General features: G+C 44.0%; 2 protein-coding genes across 3 annotated transcripts in view; one reads left to right on the plus strand and one right to left on the minus strand.

Moving 5' to 3' along the window:
* Positions 1 to 1,041: 1,041 nt before the first annotated feature.
* cyldl (cylindromatosis (turban tumor syndrome), like) lies at positions 1,042 to 17,285 on the minus strand. Its single transcript, XM_083647837.1, has 15 exons — positions 17,011 to 17,285; positions 16,255 to 16,708; positions 15,832 to 16,110; positions 10,528 to 10,609; positions 10,260 to 10,438; positions 9,704 to 9,854; positions 7,211 to 7,343; positions 6,711 to 6,821; positions 6,214 to 6,305; positions 6,060 to 6,123; positions 5,671 to 5,803; positions 2,260 to 2,368; positions 2,031 to 2,149; positions 1,699 to 1,912; positions 1,042 to 1,593 (listed from the first exon to the last, which is right to left on the minus strand). The coding sequence occupies exons 2-15, from the start codon at positions 16,702 to 16,704 to the stop codon at positions 1,409 to 1,411; spliced, it is 2,301 nt and encodes a 766-aa protein (XP_083503963.1). The 5' UTR covers positions 16,705 to 16,708; positions 17,011 to 17,285; the 3' UTR covers positions 1,042 to 1,408.
* Positions 17,286 to 18,418: 1,133 nt separating this feature from the next.
* zc3h3 (zinc finger CCCH-type containing 3) overlaps positions 18,419 to 20,811 on the plus strand; it is a 159,463-nt gene continuing 157,070 nt past the window's right edge. For both annotated transcript variants that reach the window (XM_083646990.1, XM_083646991.1), the window contains exons 1-3: positions 18,419 to 18,465; positions 19,012 to 20,431; positions 20,705 to 20,811. The exon at positions 20,705 to 20,811 is cut by the window's right edge and continues 63 nt beyond it. In XM_083646990.1, coding sequence (XP_083503116.1) covers positions 18,420 to 18,465; positions 19,012 to 20,431; positions 20,705 to 20,811 — 1,573 coding nt within the window. In that variant the 5' untranslated portion in view covers position 18,419. The remainder of the gene's footprint in view (positions 18,466 to 19,011; positions 20,432 to 20,704) is intronic.

Raw genomic sequence — 20,811 nt, forward strand, 5'->3', positions numbered from 1 at the left:
TACCCCGTAGTTATACTATAACTACACTCCTTGTACCCCGTAGTTATACTATAACTACAGTCCTTGTACCCCGTAGTTATACTATAACTACACTCCTTGTACCCCGTAGTAGTTATACTATAACTAGTGTGGTACCCCGTAGTTATACTATAACTACATATCTTGTTACCCTCTAGTTAAAGTTTAAATTCACTCCTTGTACCCCGTAGTATACTATAACTACACTCCTTGTACCCTGTAGTTATACTATAACTACATGCTCATTTGCGGGCTGTATTCTAAAGCGTTACCACATTTTCTTTTATGGCCCAAATGAAGTAACTCATTGTATGAGTCATGAATATGCATGCCGCTTTATGTGCTCACAGGCAATTGTTGCAAGCAAGCGAACACACACACTAGAGTAGCCTATACAGATTTTCCCTTTGGAAGTTGGCCCACAAATGCAGAGGCATGCAGACACACACACAGCACGCATACTCCTCACCTGTGGCCCTGTGCAGCAGTGAGCCCTTTCGTTCGGCCGTTAAACCAACATGACATTTCCCTATCCAACAAATCTCACAGCTGCATTGATCTTTTATGCATGAGCACTGGTCCACCTTTTGAAAGCTGGATGTGAGGAATGCCTTGCTGCTTCATGTCCCCATCACTCACTCAGTCTGGATGATGCTTCTAATGCTGATCTGACAGCAGAACATCAGGATGGAGGGAAGCAAGCAGTACATGATGATCTGAACCAAGGTCATATTGATGACAGCATTCGGTTAACTCTCAGAAAAGAAAAACTACTCAAAGCAAGTACCGTATTCCCATCATTGCATTTGATTATTTTAAGGCATGGTATTGGCTTTTTTATGTGCACATTTTGCCCAAGATATCTCTCAATAAAGATGAGATTTAGTTTAGTTCATTAGGCTCCCCATTAGCTACAGCAACTGCTGTGGGTATTCTGACTGGGGTCTGTATGATGCATCTAAATATGCAGGAAATCTATCTCACATTCTTTAAATAATGACAACACAAGTAATGTGTGTGGTAGTTTATTTATTTTTTCTTATTTGTTGTATTCAGAAACAATAGCAACTAACAAGATATATTAATGACAATGGATTCAAAATGAATAAGCAATCAATATGTCAGTTGTGCTACAGTATGTGTCAAGTTGGACAAAATTACTACAAATTATTCAAATCTAATTTTACTTTCCCAATACTAGGTAAAAATACTACACATTAGGTGCAGTTTCAAACATTTTTACAAGATGGGCAACAGTGCATTTACATGAACAGCAAAGGCAACAGCAGGATGCTAGTATATTATAAGTATAATTTGCTTATTGTCAATGTGTACAATCAAAAAGCTGTGGGTTTCCCATGGTAATAACCCCCCCCCCCCATTCCTGCCCTCAGCGATAAAGGGACATGCTACTGCTCTGGTACAGGTACATGTAGGCATCACAGAAGAGACGCTTGGCCACACCTTTCATGTCCCGAGGCACCTGATTGGCCAGCTCTGCGAGGGACATGTCCAGGTACATGGCCACCTCAGGACAGGCCTGCACCTCGGGGATGTTGAAGCCGTCTGTCTCCCCTGACAAAAGCGCACAGAGTGGAGAAGTGAGCCAAGTGTATGAAGAATCAACAAGCCACAGTATGCCTGTCATCAAAAACACTCATCTGAACGCAAACCACTCGCCTACTCTGTCGGCCATGCTGTCAAAGAAGATCCAGTCTCGGCTCTGCGGCCCGTGCTTGATGAAGGAGACGTAGTGGCTCGTCTCGATGCACAGCACGGCGAACAGCTCCAGCTTGTCTCTGGCCAGGCAGTGAGGCGCGCCGCGTCCACGGAAACCCTCCGGCATCTCCAGGGGGGTCGGCCGATGGGACAGCCGCTGGGGATGAGAGTGCACCTGGAGAGAAATACATGCATGCGTACAAAAACACGTCATCTGGAACACGCCTCGAGGTGCCAAAGATGTATGAAATCACTTGGGTGTCCCACACCAAAACAACACCACCACTGCACACCTGAGAAGAACATTTCTTGCAGAAGAGTTTGAATCCTGTCTGGCTGAAAATGGGATCTTTAAAACAGTCCATGCACTCCTCATGGGCCAGCTGTCCACACATCATGCACTGCTGAGGACCTGAAACACACACTAAATATTGTATTCTCTTGGTTCATTTGTGTTTCTGTGTGTGTGTGTGTGTGTGCGTGTGTGTGTGTGTGCTTCCTGTGTGTTTAATGTTACACTACCTTCTGAGAGGAGGTCAGTGATGTCCAGCTCTAGAGAGGGAATGATCTTGTCAAACATCTTGAATTTCTTCCCAAAGCGAGGCATCTGGAGGATGAGGCAGGAGGGCACCTGCAATTAGAAGACAACTGAATGGGAATAGCACAATACAATCAATCTAGGAGATAATGAGGATGGGCATACAAAATTGGCCAACAGCACCATCTACAGGGATATCACCAACAGAACAGACAGGCAGTGTTTGTCACAGATGAAGGAAATCGAATCCCTTCTGATAACAGCGAAAAACAAATGTGATATTAGTTGCAGAGATTGGCATCAACTGGGATGACAGAAACAATAGATCGTAGATCTGGTTTAATTGAATTAAATGTTACTCTCAGTTCAAGGCAAGGCAAGTAAACATGGCTCTTCGTTTGACAATAAGAAACGCACCAATGCTAATTTTAAGTGTGCCCTTCGTTTTATTAAAATAAATTAAAATACTATGGAGGTCAGATTCACTGGCAAGGCAAGTTACAAAACAATAATGTAAATTATTTCTGGAAAGAAATAAAAGTGATCAATAATTACAAAACATCTCTTCCATCAAATATAGATGGTGTGAGTGGTTCTGATGCAATTTCACTGTTATGGCAGAAACAGTATTATGAGTTGTTCATCTGTTGTAGTGGATCATGTTGATTTGAATGATGATGTGATCATGTTGATTTGAATGATGATGTGATTTCCCTCCCCTTGAAGTCCATGAAGCAGTATTGAAGCTAGGGGACAATAAGGCCTGTGCTTTGGACAACATCACAGCGGAACATCTTCAACTTGCCACGTCAGAAACTCTGTCCTTTGGTTGCTGTGTTTTACTAGTTTATTTGTACATGGCATTTTACCCGATTCTATCCTTTCTGTCTTACTAGTGCCGGTCATTAAAGACAAAGTGGGTAAGTTAAAAATAGCAGATAATGACAGGCCAATTGCCTTAGCATTACGTCATTACATAATGCTAGTATCTTAGCCTTAGCATTACGTCATTACATAATGCTAGCATCTTAGCCTTAGCATTACGTCATTACATAATGCTAGCATCTTAGCCTTAGCATTACGTCATTACATAATGCTAGCATCTTAGCCTTAGCATTGCGTCATTACATAATGCTAGCATCTTAGCCTTAGCATTACGTCATTACATAATGCTAGCATCTTAGCCTTAGCATTACGTCATTACATAATGCTAGCATCTTAGCCAGCATCTTATCCAAAGTGTTGGAGGCAATTCTACTGAGTAGACTCCAGCAGTGGGTTGCACCAGCTGTCCGTAAGTTGAAATGTAACCTAGTTTGAGCGTAAAGTCTCACTAAGGCCGAGTTTACGCACTACTAAACATATTTGGGTTGCACCAAGTGAAATAGTTACAACGTAGGCATAAGTTAGAACTTAAATGTTACACCTATGGATGGTCGTAAATTAGCCTACAATGCTGATGAAGAGCTCACAGATAAACATTAACAGTAGCCTATTATGAACCTAAACGTGTTATTGTAAGTCGCTTTGGATAAAGGCGTCTAAATGACGTAATTTAATGTAATGTAAACAAACGTTACTCAATAACGTTCTCATTTGGTTAGTGTTGATGAAATATGAAAGCACTAATTTGCGGTGGGCAACATGGCCCGAGTGTTTTCACTCCACTTAATTAAACAACGGTAAATAAACACCGTTTCCACCGTGCTTTTCACTGATTGGTCACAGATACTGTACACGTCATTTTCTGCGACACTATTTTGGCTAGTGTGAGGTTTAAGGACTACTAGTCAAGATGTACCTTACGTCTCCGTGGTGCAACTAAACAAAGACACAACTTTAGTGTCAAACTAACTAGTTTGAACGTAGCAGTTAGTGTGGACTTTACACCCTAACTTAAGACAGAACTTACGTTGCGCTGCTGTAACAGGCTGCAGTAGTACATCTTGACTACTGACAACCAATTTGGCTTTAAACGTAAGCACGGCACTGATATGTGTATTTTTGCTCTCAAGGAAATTTTGGATAAATATAATAGTAAAATTCCACAATGTTTGTGTGTTTTATTGACACCTCGAAAGCGTTTGATAGTATTAATCACGAACAACTATTTTTAAAATTGTGTCAAAGAGGGGTTCCTAGATTCTTAGTTAGAATCCTGGCCTTCTGGTATCCTCACCAGACGAGGAGTCAACATCTGGTGACCAATGGGGTGCGCCAGGGCGGAAATCTGTCTCCTGTTCTTTTACATTTTCATCTGAACGATCTCTCGCTGATTTTAAATGCATGTTGTAATACAGGATGTATGGTTGGTGACTTGCTAATTAATCACCTAATGTATGCAGATGATCTGGTGATCCTAATTAATGTTGTCTATAATTGCTGTCTTCAACAGATTCTGAAAATATGCTCTCAATATGGTTTTGATTTTGACATAAAATACAATGCTAAAAAGAGTAACGTGACTATCTGAAGTAGGGAAGACAAACAAGCAACCTTTCCTGACTTCTATCTGTCTGGCACTGCCCTTAGTGTGTGCAGTGAGATCAACTATTTGGGCCATAGCATCTCAAATGACCCATGTGATGATAAGGACATGATGTAGGCAGTGCTGGAAGCTGTATGCTCAAGCGAACATTCTGTGCCGTAAACTTAGCGGGTGCTCAGAAGCTGTGAAGATCTCTCTCTTCACAGCATTTTGCACACCGCTCTATACTGCCCACTTGTGGTGTCGCTACAGGCAAGGCAGCATCAGACGACTCACGGTGGCTTATAACGACAGCATGAGGCTGCTGCTTAAAGTACCAAGAAGCTCTAGAAGGTCAAATATAAGATCCAAAAGTCAGAGTGCAAAATTATTAGCATTTTTTTTTTACTTTGTGAGTGAATTCATATGCATAATTATATATATATATATATATATATATATATATATATGTTTTTCTTTGTCTCCATTGCCTGCCTGGTATGCCTTGCAGGGGGTCTTGTTCGACTGAAAGCTTGCACTTAAATGAAAATTTGCTTGGAACTTCCATTGTTAATCTACAAATCAAAGTTGTAATCATTTCATGAAAAGATGTATTAAACATGAGGAATAACATGAGTTGCAGCTTGACCTTGATTGGCAGTGTTATATATAGTTATATATATATATATATATATACACAGTATATATATATATACAGTATATATACAGTATATATATATATATATATATATATATATATATACACAGTATATATATATATACAGTATATATATATATATATATATATATATATATATATATATATATATACATACATACATACATACATATATATATATACATACATATATATAGTGTTATATAAGTATTGGCAGTACAATATGAACAGAATGTCAAGTAATCCCACCTCAGCCAGTTTGAGCCCGGCGCTGTGGAAAGAGTGCTCCAGTAGCTGCTGGACTGTTGGCAGCACCAGGCTGTGGTTCTGGTCCAGGAAGATCTGGTAGCAATAACTCTCCTGCACTTTACCACCTGCTGAGCTGAGGGGAGAAGGCAAGAACGGAAATGGGCAGGAGGATGATCATAACAAAAAGCATTAGAATCAAGCTATCCAATGGGAAATGCCTTATACACAATCAACTCTACATAAACTAAAGTGTACAGCCAAGACTGAAAATCAACAGCATCTTCAAATAACCTTCATATCTGTTTCACAAAATGTGTCAAATTCAACTTTAAACGGGCCAATTAGCTGATATAAGTAAGCAGACATTGGTAGTTCTGCTGTCACAGTACAGTTTGAGTAGAGGCTCCAGGGCGAGAATGTGCTGCATGATGACAATGAGGAACTCCTCTGGATCTGAAAGACATCGGTCACATCCAGTTATAGAAGATAAACCGACCAAAAATCCCTGGCATTAAAGCTTCCATCTAACTGTAGAACATTTACCCTTCTCATCAGTAGTGAAGGAGTGGCTGTAGCCATGTTTCTGCAGCTGCCGCCGAAGCTTCATAATGTGCTGCCCTTCCACAAAGCCCGTACTGCACATGGATCAGAGGCAAAGTTATAGTTAGTAGACACATACAGTATATTTATGAATACATAAGAGGAGAGAGATTTCATGTCTCTTTCATCCATAGCGCCATCAACATGCTTAATAGCAATTAGCTCTCCGCCGTACTCATTTTTTCATTATTATGCACATTGCACTTTTTACTCTGCATTTTGCATTCCTTTTCTTATATTTGTTGTGCAATTCGGTTTGAAATATCATTCCCTGCTCTGGCTCCTTGTTTTTTTACTGTGTATGTTGTTGTATTAAAAAAAAAATTGTATTCTGTATCCTGCTGCAAAACTAATTTCCCCTAGGGGGAGAATAAAGTGAAGCTTGACCTTGACCTTTGTCTCAAAAAGTCAAAAATAAGAATGTTTTGTAAAACAGCCACCTGCGGAGGGGGTTGACGATGTCATGGAGCAGGGTGCTCTGAATCGGGGCATCTTGAGGCTCTGTTGATTTAAACAGGATGGAGTCCAGCACGGAGGAGCAAGAGAACAAACTACAGGGACAGGGAGAAACAAGAGGTATGACATGAAGCATCACCACAGGTCAAAGGAGAACTTAGCCATTTTTCAACCTGGACCCTATTTTCCTAACTGTCTGTGCCTACATTAAGTGACTGATCGGTCACCAGTATCGACCAAGGTGTCTTCAGCTGGCAGCTGGGCCTGCCTCAGCTCCAGCCCATCATGCATGTACGTCCACTAAACCAGCTTGTTGTTAGGAGAATATATAGTGAGATATACAGTCAATGTCAAGAGTTTGTTTGGTCTGGAGCTACAGAAAGCCTCGCTTATTTTGATCTGAAAGATTTTGTAAGTAATGGCTGAATAATATGGACGAGGCATTTGAAATTCGATGGCCGCCCGGATTTTTGAGCCTGCTAACCTGAAGAGGGCAGCGTCCATGTAGCAGGAGTTACAGTGGCCTTGGATTCCCTTCATTCGTCCGATCAGAACCTGGTTCACCTGCTCAGTGTTGACGGGAGCAACAGTTTCCAGCTTCCATGTGCTGCTGTGGTCTGAAGGAACACAAACACATAAGCTCAGAAAGACACCAACACATACAGAGAAGGCAAAGATGGCTGCTTTAGAGTTCATTACGGGTTTGAAAGAGCCAGACTCTCGTTCACTCTCACTCCGCTGCGTTGAGTGAGCGGCTGCCATCCTGAATAGGCGGACATGCACTCTATCCAGACACCATGCACTCTATCCAGACACCATGCACTCTATCCAGACATGCACTCTATCCAGACATGCACTCTATCCAGACATGCACTCTATCCAGACACCATGCACTCTATCCAGACACCATGCACTCTATCCAGACATGCACTCTATCCAGACACCATGCACTCTATCCAGACATGCACTCTATCCAGACACCATGCACTCTATCCAGACACCATGCACTCTATCCAGACACCATGCACTCTATCCAGACACCATGCACTCTATCCAGACACCATGCACTCTATCCAGACACCATGCACTCTATCCAGACATGCACTCTATCCAGACATGCACTCTATCCAGACACCATGCACTATATCCAGACACCATGCACTCTATCCAGACACCATGCACTCTATCCAGACACCATGCACTCTATCCAGACACCATGCACTCTATCCAGACACCATGCACTCTATCCAGACATGCACTCTATCCAGACACCATGCACTCTATCCAGACACCATGCACTCTATCCAGACATGCACTCTATCCAGACACCATGCACTCTATCCAGACACCATGCACTCTATCCAGACACCATGCACTCTATCCAGACACCATGCACTCTATCCAGACACCATGCACTCTATCCAGACACCATGCACTCTATCCAGACACCATGCACTCTATCCAGACATGCACTCTATCCAGACACCATGCACTCTATCCAGACACCATGCACTCTATCCAGACACCATGCACTCTATCCAGACACCATGCACTCTATCCAGACACCATGCACTCTATCCAGACACCATGCACTCTATCCAGACACCGGTATTGCTTCTTGCGTCTCCTTATCGGGCGGGAACAGTGTACTAGTCCAATCCGGTCTGCAGTGGAGGTTCCTGGGGTGATCTCGGGTCTGACCACTGAACTGGCCTCTGTGTGTCTAACGTCAGATGAGTCTGAACTGGCCTCTGTTAGCGCTTTCAGACAGACACGGTTCTGGTTCTGGCTCCGTTCTGGAGTCTCAGAACCTTGGTGCTTTCTGGCGAACCAGCCCGTGTTCACACCAGTTTAAGCGGAACCAAAGTGGGAGGACATTATTCGGTAGTCCTTCTTCAGTTTATTTTTATTTTTTTAAGTTTATTAATTATTTGGTCTGGCGTTCGAGTGAACCCAGCCTTGGTCATCTCTTCTGCAAGTTCAGCATATGACTTGCTCTTTCTTGTACTGCTTTCTAGCTTTTCTTGAGATTCGGTAGATGCCCAAATCGCCACTAAACATTTGGTTTCCTCAGGAGACCACTGCAAATTATTTTTCTCCATGTTGTCACTGCCTTCTTCTCCTTCCTGCTCGTTTTCACAGCCTAGAATGAGACACGCCCACTGATGATGGCACGGTTCCCAAGGAAAACCAACTATTTTTTGGTTCCGCTGAGAACCAACTTTTCAGGTTCCGAACCAATCATTTTTTCGGTCTGAACACGCCAGCCGGTTCAGATTAGGGTTCTGGAACCGGAACCGGCACGGAGCCCTGCCGGTGTGAAAGCCCTATGTGTGTCTAACATCAGATGAGACTGAACTGGCCTCTGTTAACGTTCCTCGTCCTCACATTGCCCCAATCAGTGCTTCAATCAGCGGGTCCACCGACTGCTGTTCCATAGCCACGGCAGCAGTGCCCCCCACTGGCAGCCTCCAGCGTCACATGCCGAGTGTCTCCTGCCACCCCATCATCCAGCGTCACATGTGGACTCTCAAATTAAAATGTAAAAAGTAAAAAGTAAAAAAAAAAAAAAAAAAAGGCTGAGCAATCAGCAAAATACAAGCGTTGGATCAAGGAGGCTATGGAAATTAGGAGACGTGCCGAGGGCACCATCAACAGGGACGAGGGGGCCTACATGCTCTCCCGCACCTGGGATACTCTACTCCAGAGAACAACGGGCGATGTGCCCGGCGGGGCTGTTGGGTCTGTCGGTCCGGCCATGACACGTCATAGTGGGCGTGGCCGGGCTGGCAGCTCAGCTGGGCACATCGCCAGTTGCTGAAAAGCAACTGGTTGACACGTCATACCCAGCTGTCAGTGCGACTGCTTCTGAAGAAGACGAGAGTTGACTCGTCGAAACTGTCAAGGTAAATAAAAAACATCTCTAAACTTATGTCTGAACACAAGAAAACAAACGGCTGAGCAATCAGATTGTCACCTGGAATCTTCTCACTGTGATCGGCTGGTTGGTTGTGAAAGCGTGAGTCAGGGTGGCATGAGGCCAGCTTGACAAAAAGAGCTTGTCTGGGAGCACAGTGGAACAAGCGCTCATTCTTAAAGGTACCATCACTGACTCCTTTCTTGTCCTCCTGAAGAGAGAAATACAAAGATCTAGAGTTACTAGAGTAAGACCACAAGATATACAGGATACAGTATATTCAGTTTTGGTTAGCACTTAAACATCAAACCATCAAAACCAAATCAGAGAGAGTGAACCAGCAATACATCTAGAAGATTGTTCTTTTGTACAATAGGATCATGATTGAGTATGGCCACTACAGCCATACTCCACGTGACTTTACAGCCTGAAAATCTGTTCTAACAATCCAGTTTTCACTTTGAAGACAATTCATTCAGTGCCAAATGTATATCATGAACGTTTGACATTTCAGCATATTTTTCCAAAAATAAACAAACAAATCAATCAATTTTGGGGGCAGGCAGGTACCATATCATTCTGAATCTGCACAGTACGATATCAGTATAGAGATTACCAGCTCTAGTCCAGCCATGGTTTCCTCTCGACCAGGTAGAGTGCCAATCCAGCGGATAGTACCATAGCATTTGCCAGCACCCAATTCCACTTCTACCAAAGAGTTCACACCCAGGCCCATGTGGTGAGCATTGACATCTGGTTCTGCCAAGGGTGTCTCAATGTCCATGTGCTCTGGCTCTAGTTAATTACAAAAGGAAATTTTTAATCAATTGGATTATAAAAGTAGGAAAAAGCCTCACACTTTATTGTATGTAAAGGGCTCAAACCTGCAGTTACCACCTCCCCCATAGCGACGCAGGCCAGTGGAACCTCAACTTCGCCCCCCGTCTTCCCGTGCTCATCTGTGTCCTGTAGTGTCAACAAGAAAGAACAATGAATACCTGGCTGACCCCGTTTACATTTTAAAAACTGCGACAGTTCACACAACTTTAACACGACATGCATATATCATAGGGATGTCACAATACTAGATTTCTACTTCGATACCGATACCCGGGAAAATATCGATACTCGATACCACGGGGCGGGATGACGACAACACATCAAGAGGCATCAAAAATAAACAAAGACAGATGGACGGACAGACGGACGCTTCTCCATAATCTTGTGACAACCTAGACTTGTCCCTGGACCAGTTTCACAACGATACAGACACACCCCCGGATACACCCATCTACCTACAGATTCGTTCCCGTTCGCGCCATTATTCAACTCCCTTCCGCATATGTTCATTCAGTTTTCTTCTGAGAGGAGGAAGGAGGAAAAAGCGAGAGGTGCGTCGCTGCCGGAGCAGCACGCTCAGATGGGACAGCAAACAAAAAGTAAGGTTGTTTAAAGTAAACCTGGTCACACTGTTTATCCACCTGCCACTGAAGCCTTCAACAAACTCTGTTTTCTCCCAGATCACTCTGTTACCTCTCTGCTCGGATGCTCTCCTTTCAGCTGTCTCGCTGTTAACCCAAAGCCACTGAAACCAGCGTCACTCACCCACCCGCAGCAGCAAAAACCATTCGGGATTCGCGGACTGCATATTGGACTGACTGACCGACTGTAAGTGAGAAAAGCTATTCTTACTTGACAGGGTTTTGTGGATTCTTTGTTTTGGGTTGTATTTAAAAGCTGAACTGAATCGAATTGAATTGCACTGAATGTAATTTCCTTGTTTCACCAGGGCTTTTTTTGCTGGGAGCACATAACCTGTGGAAAGAAAACCTGTAAATGGAATGGATTCTTTTTTGTGGTACTATGAACCATTGAACTGACTGGATGGGACGGGTGTAAATCCTGGACTGGATTACCTGTGTGAACTGAGGGATATGGACCTGAAATGAACTTTTCCCTGAACTATTTTCTTGCACAATATATATACTGAAACTGAGTTTGTTGGGTGTGGTCTGAAATTATTTGAGTGTTTCTGTGTTTGCATTTAATGTATTTGTTCTTGCTGGGTTGAACTCTGTTCATTCAATGTGCAGGGTGTACATGTTGATTTGTGTGTATCTTTGTGAGGTTTGGTAAGACTACAAATGACACAACCCTGACTTAACTCTTAAATGCTAGGAGAGAGACCTGGCTGGCACCCCTAACAAAATAATACAGAATAAAGAAGGGTAAGTCTGAAAGTCAAACCGTCACAATCTAGACCTGATAAAACGAATTAAAAACGTTGACCTTTGAGCAGATTACACCTGCTCTAGTCATCAGCCTATCAGAATACTTTGAACTTGTTGACGCAAAAGATACCCACCAATGACAGGGAGGGAGAAATCGGTGGTACGTTTGATTTTTCATTAACTCATTGAGTGCCAGCCACTTTTGGAGAACGGACGCTCCCAGTGCCAGAGTTTCAGAGCGTTTTCAGTGATTTCTCGAGGCCCACAGAATATTGTGTGATATTACTATGTAAACACCGAACACGCACAAAGAACGATGAGACTCTCTTCTATCATCTGCAAAAAAAAGTTTATTGATACCATTTTCCGTTCTTTAGTTATGAGCCGGAGAAGATAGGTTGTTTTGAGCAAAAAGACAGGTTTCAAATTATAATCTGAGATATTCAGCCTTTTGTGAAATGAAGCATTTCAAGCACATTCACTGACTCTAGCTAATATTTTCTGATGTAGTGACGTGGTGTAGTTGTGTGGTGCCTGCGTGCCCCACCCCCCTCTCCCCCCCTCAGCTGCAAACTCCTCCCCACACTAACACACAGCCTAACACGCACCCAGTCTATTTTCGGAGCCTCCGTTTTTGTGCGCCGGGCGGCTCCCAGCGCGACACGGAAATGCCAAACCGGACTGCAGGGAAAGGTTTGGCCCTTCGGCGTCGGGTGCTGCCTTTCTGGCGGGTAATCGTGTGGAGAAACTATATGCAGACAGACAGACAGACAGAGGCAGAGGAGCTCAGTTGTGGGCGCGGATTGACTGATGTTCGCAGCCAACGTCAGCTGCAGACAGAGCAATCTATATGGCTCTGGCTGCAGCATGCATCGGTTTCTCTTTGATCACAGCTTTTTCCTGCTGTTTTCCGGACCTCTCTGTAATCTGGAGAGCACTGTCGCCACCTAATGAGTCTGTAAAATAGGTTATACACCTTCAATAGCTCCCATATTTGTACAGGAGATGCCTGAGGCTTTGATCCACGTCCCACCGTCAAAAAACGCAATTGACGAACATACTCGTCCTTGGCACTCTACGTTACTAAACGAAATGACGAACATACTCGTCCATGGCACTCAATGAGTTAAGAGAAAGCACTGCTGATATTGATACAGTTGCAAATGAGTATTGTATCCGTTTCAAATTTTTAGTATTGACTTTTATTATTATTATTTTTATTATATTTATTATTTCATCGTGTGTTGAGTATCCGAGTCACAGCATGTACATAGAGCTTTTTGGCACCGTTAGAAATATGCGTTTTTGGTGACTTTGAACGGCTGTACCGTTTCCCCCAATTCATTGGCGATACTAACTAACTTGACGACTGTAGCTCACTGTATATTATTACTGTATTATTACACTGTATAATATATGTATATTACGCCGAGAGCGACGGGAAAGGCATTGTGTATCTTGGTTATGAATTTGCGATATGGCAAATAGACGAAACTCCCAAAAAGTTGGTGTATCCCTTTAAGTCTCCTCACTGCGTGTTGAGCAGCAATACTTAATGATTGAAAAGTATCAAGTTACTCTTTACCGTTACAACACACGCCAGTTGGGAGAAATTGTGGAATTTTTATATATTTTTTACGAATGTTTTCACAACAGGAGACGGAATGTCTGTCAGGGTGAGTACAAAGTGACTGCATCGTCAAATGACAGATATGATGTGCGCACATCAAGCGCACAGTGAGGTCCATATATATTTGGACATTGGACACAATCGTCATCAGTTTGGCTCTGTACACCACTACAATGTACACTACACTCTGTACACCACTACACTCTGTACACTACACTCTGTACACCACTACACTCTGTACACTACACTCTGTACACCACTACACTCTGTACACTACACTCTGTACACCACTACACTCTGTACACCACTACACTCTGTACACTACACTCTGTACACCACTACAATGTACACTACACTCTGTACACCACTACACTCTGTACACTACACTCTGTACACCACTACAATGTACACTACACTCTGTACACCACTACACTCTGTACACTACACTCTGTACACCACTACACTCTGTACACTACACTCTGTACACCACTACACTCTGTACACCACTACAATGTACACTACACTCTGTACACCACTACACTCTGTACACTACACTCTGTACACCACTACACTCTGTACACCACTACACTCTGTACACTACACTCTGTACACCACTACACTCTGTACACCACTACAATGTACACTACACTCTGTACACCACTACACTCTGTACACTACACTCTGTACACCACTACACTCTGTACACTACACTCTGTACACCACTACACTCTGTACACCACTACACTCTGTACACCACTACACTCTGTACACTACACTCTGTACACTACACTCTGTACACCACTACAATCAAGATGTGCTTTAACTGCAGACTTCCAGCTTTAATTTGAGGGTATTTACATCCAAAGCAGGTGACCGGTGTAGTAAAGCAGGTGACATGTGTAGTAAAGCAGGTGACCGGTGTAGTAAAGCAGGTGACCGGTGTAGTAAATCAGGTGACCTGTGTAGTAAAGCAGGTGGCCGGTGTAGTAAATCAGGTGGCCGGTGTAGTAAATCAGGTGACCGGTGTAGTAAAGCAGGTGGCCGGTGTAGTAAAGCAGGTGGCCGGTGTGGTAAAGCAGGTGGCCGGTGTGGTAAAGCAGGTGACCGGTGTAGTAAAGCAGGTGGCCGGTGTAGTAAAGCAGGTGGCCGGTGTAGTAAAGCAGGTGGCCGGTGTGGTAAAGCAGGTGGCTGGTGTAGTAAAGCAGGTGGCTGGTGTAGTAAAGCAGGTTACCTGTGTAGTAAAGCAGGTGACCGGTGTAGTAAAGCAGGTGGCTGGTGTAGTAAAGCAGGTGGCTGGTGTAGTAAATAGTAATTACATTACATTTGAAGGGACCAAAATTACATTTGAAGGGACCGAAAGTAATTGGACAAACTAGCATAGTCATCCAGTCATCCAATGAGTTCTGAAGCATTTGGCTGAATATGAGTAGATAATATTGCCCAAAAAACACTAAATACAAGGGAACCAGTTCTATTGACAGTGTCTGTCTATGTATGACAGTCATACATGCCCACACAGTGTCTGTCTATGTATGACAGGATAACTAGGATAACTAACCGGTACTCCAAGTCTTTCTTCCCTTCAGCTGTCAGGCTGTTAAACACAGACAGTAGTCATTCATTCATTTAAATGAATGCCTTCACTTATATGAGCGCACAACAGGCTGTACGTATCCTGTCTGTGACCAACAGGTTAGGCTCGTTCATACATATATAGATATATATCTTTTATTTCTTATACATGTTCTCATGTCTTTACATATAGAAATAGATGTATACTTTTTATTTCTTGTTCATGTTTATATGAGTCTGATCTGTTATCTCTGACATGATTTGTTTGTTTATGTTATGTCATGCTGTTACGTTACGTCCTGTCATGTCTGAAGTTTGTAGCTCACTGTGAGCTTTTGAAGGTATTGGGTAGGCTGTGAAACTGAATTGCCCTTCTGGGATAAATCAAGTTGTCTGAATCTGAATCTGTTTAGATGCACGAGGGGCGTTTTGACCCCCCCCCCCCCCCTTTTTTTTGCTGCTGTTCCTTAGTGCAACTCGTGGCAACGTGCAATAGGAGGAAGGCCCAGAATGAACACTGAATGACTGATTGCTTTCTATTTATTATCAGGGTCTTGTTTACAATTTTTGTATATGATGTCTGTCCTTGTTGTCCTTGTCTCTGTCTAGTGACTGTTTTTATATTCCCTTTTTAACCTTTGACACTGCAGAGGATGCACTTCAATTTCGTTGTTGTGAAAATGACAATGACAATGAAGGATCTTGAATCTTGAAACTAAACAACTGAAAAATACCACAGGCAAATCATCACTCACTGTGGAGATGTAGACAAAGTCTTGCCCATCCCTCTCTTGCAGGTGCATCACCATCCCATGGCCACAATGATCATCCATAAAGAAAGTGACCCTATCCCCTATGGTCAGGTGGTCTGTTTGTGCCTGTCGGGCGGGCTGAGGGACTGCGGGCGACAAAGAGCTCGGCACCACAGGTCTGACTCTGGAGAATGGGGCAAATACGCCACAATCTCTCGGACATTTGAAGAGGGTTTTGGACCTGTATGTCCCATCGGTTGACCCTTTTCCTTTATCCGGCCCCTGGAGGGAACGAAGCACAATCACCCCCGAGTTAATCTCTCTTACATCCCGAGTTCAATTATACCTCACCATGTGTGAACATGCTGTCAATTACAAACAAGCTTATCTTCACGATTCATAAATCACAACAATTTCAAGTCATACCTGCAGTTCAATCCCAAAGAACACTCCTGATATGGGATCAGGAAAGATTGGTGTTGTCTGCTCTCCAATGTAGCGGATGATCCCCCTTAGCTTCTCTCCTCCTTCCTCCACAGTCACAGTCACGGATGTGCCCTTAGTGAGGCTATGAGCGCTTCTGAGAGCCTGCTCCTCTTTGTACCACTTCAGCCTCTCACCGTCCGTTCCCAAGGCCTGCAGCAATTCAGAGTCCGGTGAACTCAGTTGCTCCATGTCATTCAAGTTGAGTTGAGTATCTATAGTTGAGCCCATGCAGATGACAGGTAACGTTGTGGCAGAGTCGTTTCTTTTCAGGATTGATGTATATCTGCCCTCTGAGATGTAACACAATCGGCCTGGATGTATATATCCCAGGTAGGCAGGTGTTTCTGTTATGATAAAGTACCGCTGCTGCTGATCTCGCCGTGAGTCCATGTTGCTGAAGCAAAACACACACACACGCACACGCACGCACACGCACACACACACACACACACACACACGAAACACAAAATAATCACAATAACATGTTCAAACGATTATCCAGATCACGCCCTAACACACTACATAACATCAAAGATACGTCAGCACATTTAGTGAAAGCTAGCGTTCATGAAAGTAACGTTGAAAAACACTAACCTAACAAGAGACAGTTGAGTTCAGATGATTCGTTTACACTGTCAAACCCTGGATGTATTCAAAAGAACAAACCTGTGAAAATGTTAAAGTTTATAACATTACCTGCTTTGGCTGGGTAAGCTAAATGCTAGCTAGTTCTGAGTTTCTTGTTTGTCTCCAAATGGCCAGTTGTTGCTCTGTCAAGTTTCACTTCCCCTTTCATTTCAACAGGGCCAGCAGCAGCAGCAGCGTCATCGGCAGATTACGAAGCACGTAAAACGCTTCCGCCAAAAGTCTCTGCCGCCGTCCAGGTAGCAGTGATGATGACACGGCAATTCTTCGCTAGTAGATTACAAGATTGAAAGAAACTTTTTGTGGAAGGTAGCTGAGCCAGAATGTCTCGCGTCGCCAAAAGCCATCGTAAATGCAAAAGCTGTAATATGCGTTTGGATATCAACACAGCTGCATACGAGAGCGTGAAGTGAGCAGGAATTTCACTTCCGGTTTAGTTTTTTGCCTTCAGAATAAAGGCACGATAAAGTTCGATTTTTACAATAAAATTTTAAGTAGAAATGTACCTATGACACCCAACATAATGAACATAAGAACACTAAGATGAAGCTCTAGTTTAATGTTTGAATGAAAATAGACCAGCAGAACAAATATAAAGGAGACTGTGTACAGAAAACTCCTGCTGACCACTTTACGCTGGTCAATAGCTGCCTCACCTGATTTGCCTCTCGGAAGACATCAATAGGAGAGATTATCAAGTATGGGTGCGCCATTAATATGCACAATGGATGGTGTGGTTATGTGAAAAGTATAGCACTTCTGCTCATGGGCTTGTGAAATGTCTGCCCATATCAATGAGGCAGACACACACATTACAACAGAACAGTAAAATGAGCCCATTTTACTAGCCAGTAGTTAGGCATGATATAGGGACCACTGATGTACGTGACTGTACTGAGTTTGCCCCAACGCATTACAATTACATTTTTTAACAAAACTTCAAAAATGGGCTTATTTTACTGTTCTGTAATGTGTGTGTCTGTTCACAAGTTCACAAGTGCCATATGTGCAGAAGTGCCTACTATTCACACACCATCCATTGTGCATATTAATGGGTCACCTAGGCCTACTTGATCATCTCTCATATTGATGTCTTCCGAGAGGCAAATCAGATGAGAGCATTGTGAGAGGCATCTATTGACCAGCATGAAGTGGTCAGCAGGAGTTTTCTGTACACAGTCTCCTTTGTATTTTTTCTGCTGGTCTATTTTCATTCAAACATTAAACTAGACTAGAGATTCATCTTAGTGTTCTTATGTTCATTATGTTAAGTTAAGTTAAGTTACTTAACTTAACTTTATCATGCTTTTATTTTGAAGGCAGAATCACTAAACCGGAAATGAAATTCCTGCTGGCCAAACGAAAATTCCTGCTCACTTCACGCCCGTCTCGTGGGCTCAACAACGGACGCCTGTCGTTCTTCGTCGCTGCTTGATGACGACACATATACAGACGTAAACATGGAGGAGAGAGAAGCATTGAAAAGGCAAATCAATCTCCTCCAAAGTAAGTTGCTGGTGTAAACCATCGATACTGCTATACATGCAGCAGGTAGAGATCAGTTGGTTTAACAGCGAGCACTTGGAAATTCCAGCTGTCATGTGGATGTAAACAACCCGTCGTTGTAATGATAATCACATGGGAGCTAACGTTAGCTAAATGTTAGCAGTAGCTAAGCTAATTACCTTTAGGTAACGGTTAAAGGGTAAATTGACGTTTCTGGGGTTCGTGCGCTCTACTTTACCCCCCCCTGTCTGTTCTTCATTATAACGCGACTTCTTTTAAAGTTGTGAACGTGGAGTTATCTTGATTGTTCAAACCAGACCTGATGTAGCGTGATTACATTCACGCTAGCTGTAATGTGGCTTTGTGGAACTGATTCATTCAGAATTATTTGCTATGTTATTTGCAAACAGCCCATATCTTCTTCGCCTCCATTGTGGAAAACCCCCATGGTCTCTTTGTTTTGGTAATCTAGCATTACTTCTCCCTGTTATCATGATCTATCTGCAAGTTACTGAACAACTGAATTGCCCCCTTTTTAATTCCCAGATCTAATCAATAACCACAAAAGTGTCCATGGCGACACCCCCTTTGCTGGAGCTGAACATCCAGTGAGACAGACTTCGGCCAGAGGCAGGGGTCAAAATGCATCAGTTATTCATCCACATAGCTCCAGAGGAGGAAGAACATATGCCCATCAGCCCCATGGAAACTGGAGGAAGACCTACTCTCTGAGTAACAAGATCCCCCAGTCTTCTATCGGACAGTCCTCAGCTTCTACCTCCTCCTCTGTACCGTTATCTAGTTCCGGATCGGCGACAGGCGTATCTCACAGCACGTCACTGCCCGGCCACAGCACAACTGATACAACTGCCACTTTATCATCAGCGGTCGATCCAGGAGAGAAATACGGGCTTACAATGAATGCAGCCACAGATACTAGAAAAATACATAAGGGGGCACCCGAGTCTCGGCATGAAGTTGGAAAAAGAGGTTCTAGTATACAACAAGATCCCCACAGACAGACTCAAGATCTTCAACAAAGAGTTGAAAGGAGGGACGTGGTCCTGCCAGGAGAAACCGACGGTGGTTCTTCAGAGGCGCCCTCCTCCTCAGTCAAGAGCACCACCTCTGCCAAAGCGCACAGCAGCTCCAACTTACAGATCACTTCTCATCTGTCGGGAAAAACCAGCGCTGAGACCAAACCGCCGTCAACTGTCATGGCAAACCCTGCAGATTCCACAGCTGGTAATGTCACTAACGAATCACAACAAATCTCCCTTAAGCCCGGGTCTCAGACCAGCCCGGCCCGAGTGAGCGCAGCAGCTCATCTGAAACAATCCAAGTTCACTTGGGTGAAGAGCCAAGATATGGCAGGGACGGGGGGGCCCAGGCAGGCTAAATCCATTACTCAGGCCGCAGGGAAAGATACGAGTGCTGCCCCGACAACATCACTCTCAAATGCAGGAGTTTCCAGTGCAAGCCCCACCTCCTCCGCTATCGGTAAGCGAACCCCTGGGAAGAAGTTACCTCGAAGGCTTAGTTTAGTCACCGGAGCCCCCAAGACCTCCAAGTACACCTGGGTTTCCTCCGCCGCTGGAGGCCAAGCGAGGCTGTCTCGAAAGCCGCTGTCACCCAAAGCCCTGGCTCTGGCTCAGAGAGCTTTGGAGAAGGGAGACGCCACCAAGAAGCTACGAGCAGCTTCAGCTCACGGCACCAAACTGAGAAAGGCGACAGCAGCCTCCTCCTCCAGCAGCTCTCCCAGCAGCCGCTACCGTTGGAAGGCCGGGGGGCAGAGTGCCTCTGGGGCAGCTGCAGGAGGGGGCGGGGCCACAGGGGCCTGTCGTGGCTCCGCCTTCCACTGGACCTCCGAGAAAAGCTACAAAGGAGTGAAAGAAGGGCCCTCCTCCTCCCCTGGTGGCTTCAAGCTGCGCAGCAGGATGAAGATCATCAGGAGGTCTGCTAGCAGGTGAGAACGGGGACACAAGCACAGGGTCAGGATAGGATTTTGTTTTTTCTCTGATCTCCCAGGTTTGAGCATCACCGTGTTTGGTCAATAGGTGGCAGCAAAGCATGACTTATGTTGCCTTATTCTTTGAAGTGAGAGTACAATGAGCCAATGACATGAGTGTTTATGCATCAATTTAAATGGATGATGTTCAGCATCTTATACCTAGTGACCTTTAGTTAAACAAAGATGTCCAAAGCAATTCATCTTTTGCACATTGTCCTGTGACCACAGTGGGACCAGTCCACCAGCACCAATGGCGAGCAACAAACAGTCCCTCCTCCGCGGGCCGATACACACCTTATCCAGGAGCCCCAACGGCGCCAGGAAAACACCACCCA

Source organism: Poromitra crassiceps, assembly GCF_964638095.1.
Source record: "Poromitra crassiceps genome assembly, chromosome: 12".
Taxonomy (NCBI): domain Eukaryota; kingdom Metazoa; phylum Chordata; class Actinopteri; order Beryciformes; family Melamphaidae; genus Poromitra; species Poromitra crassiceps.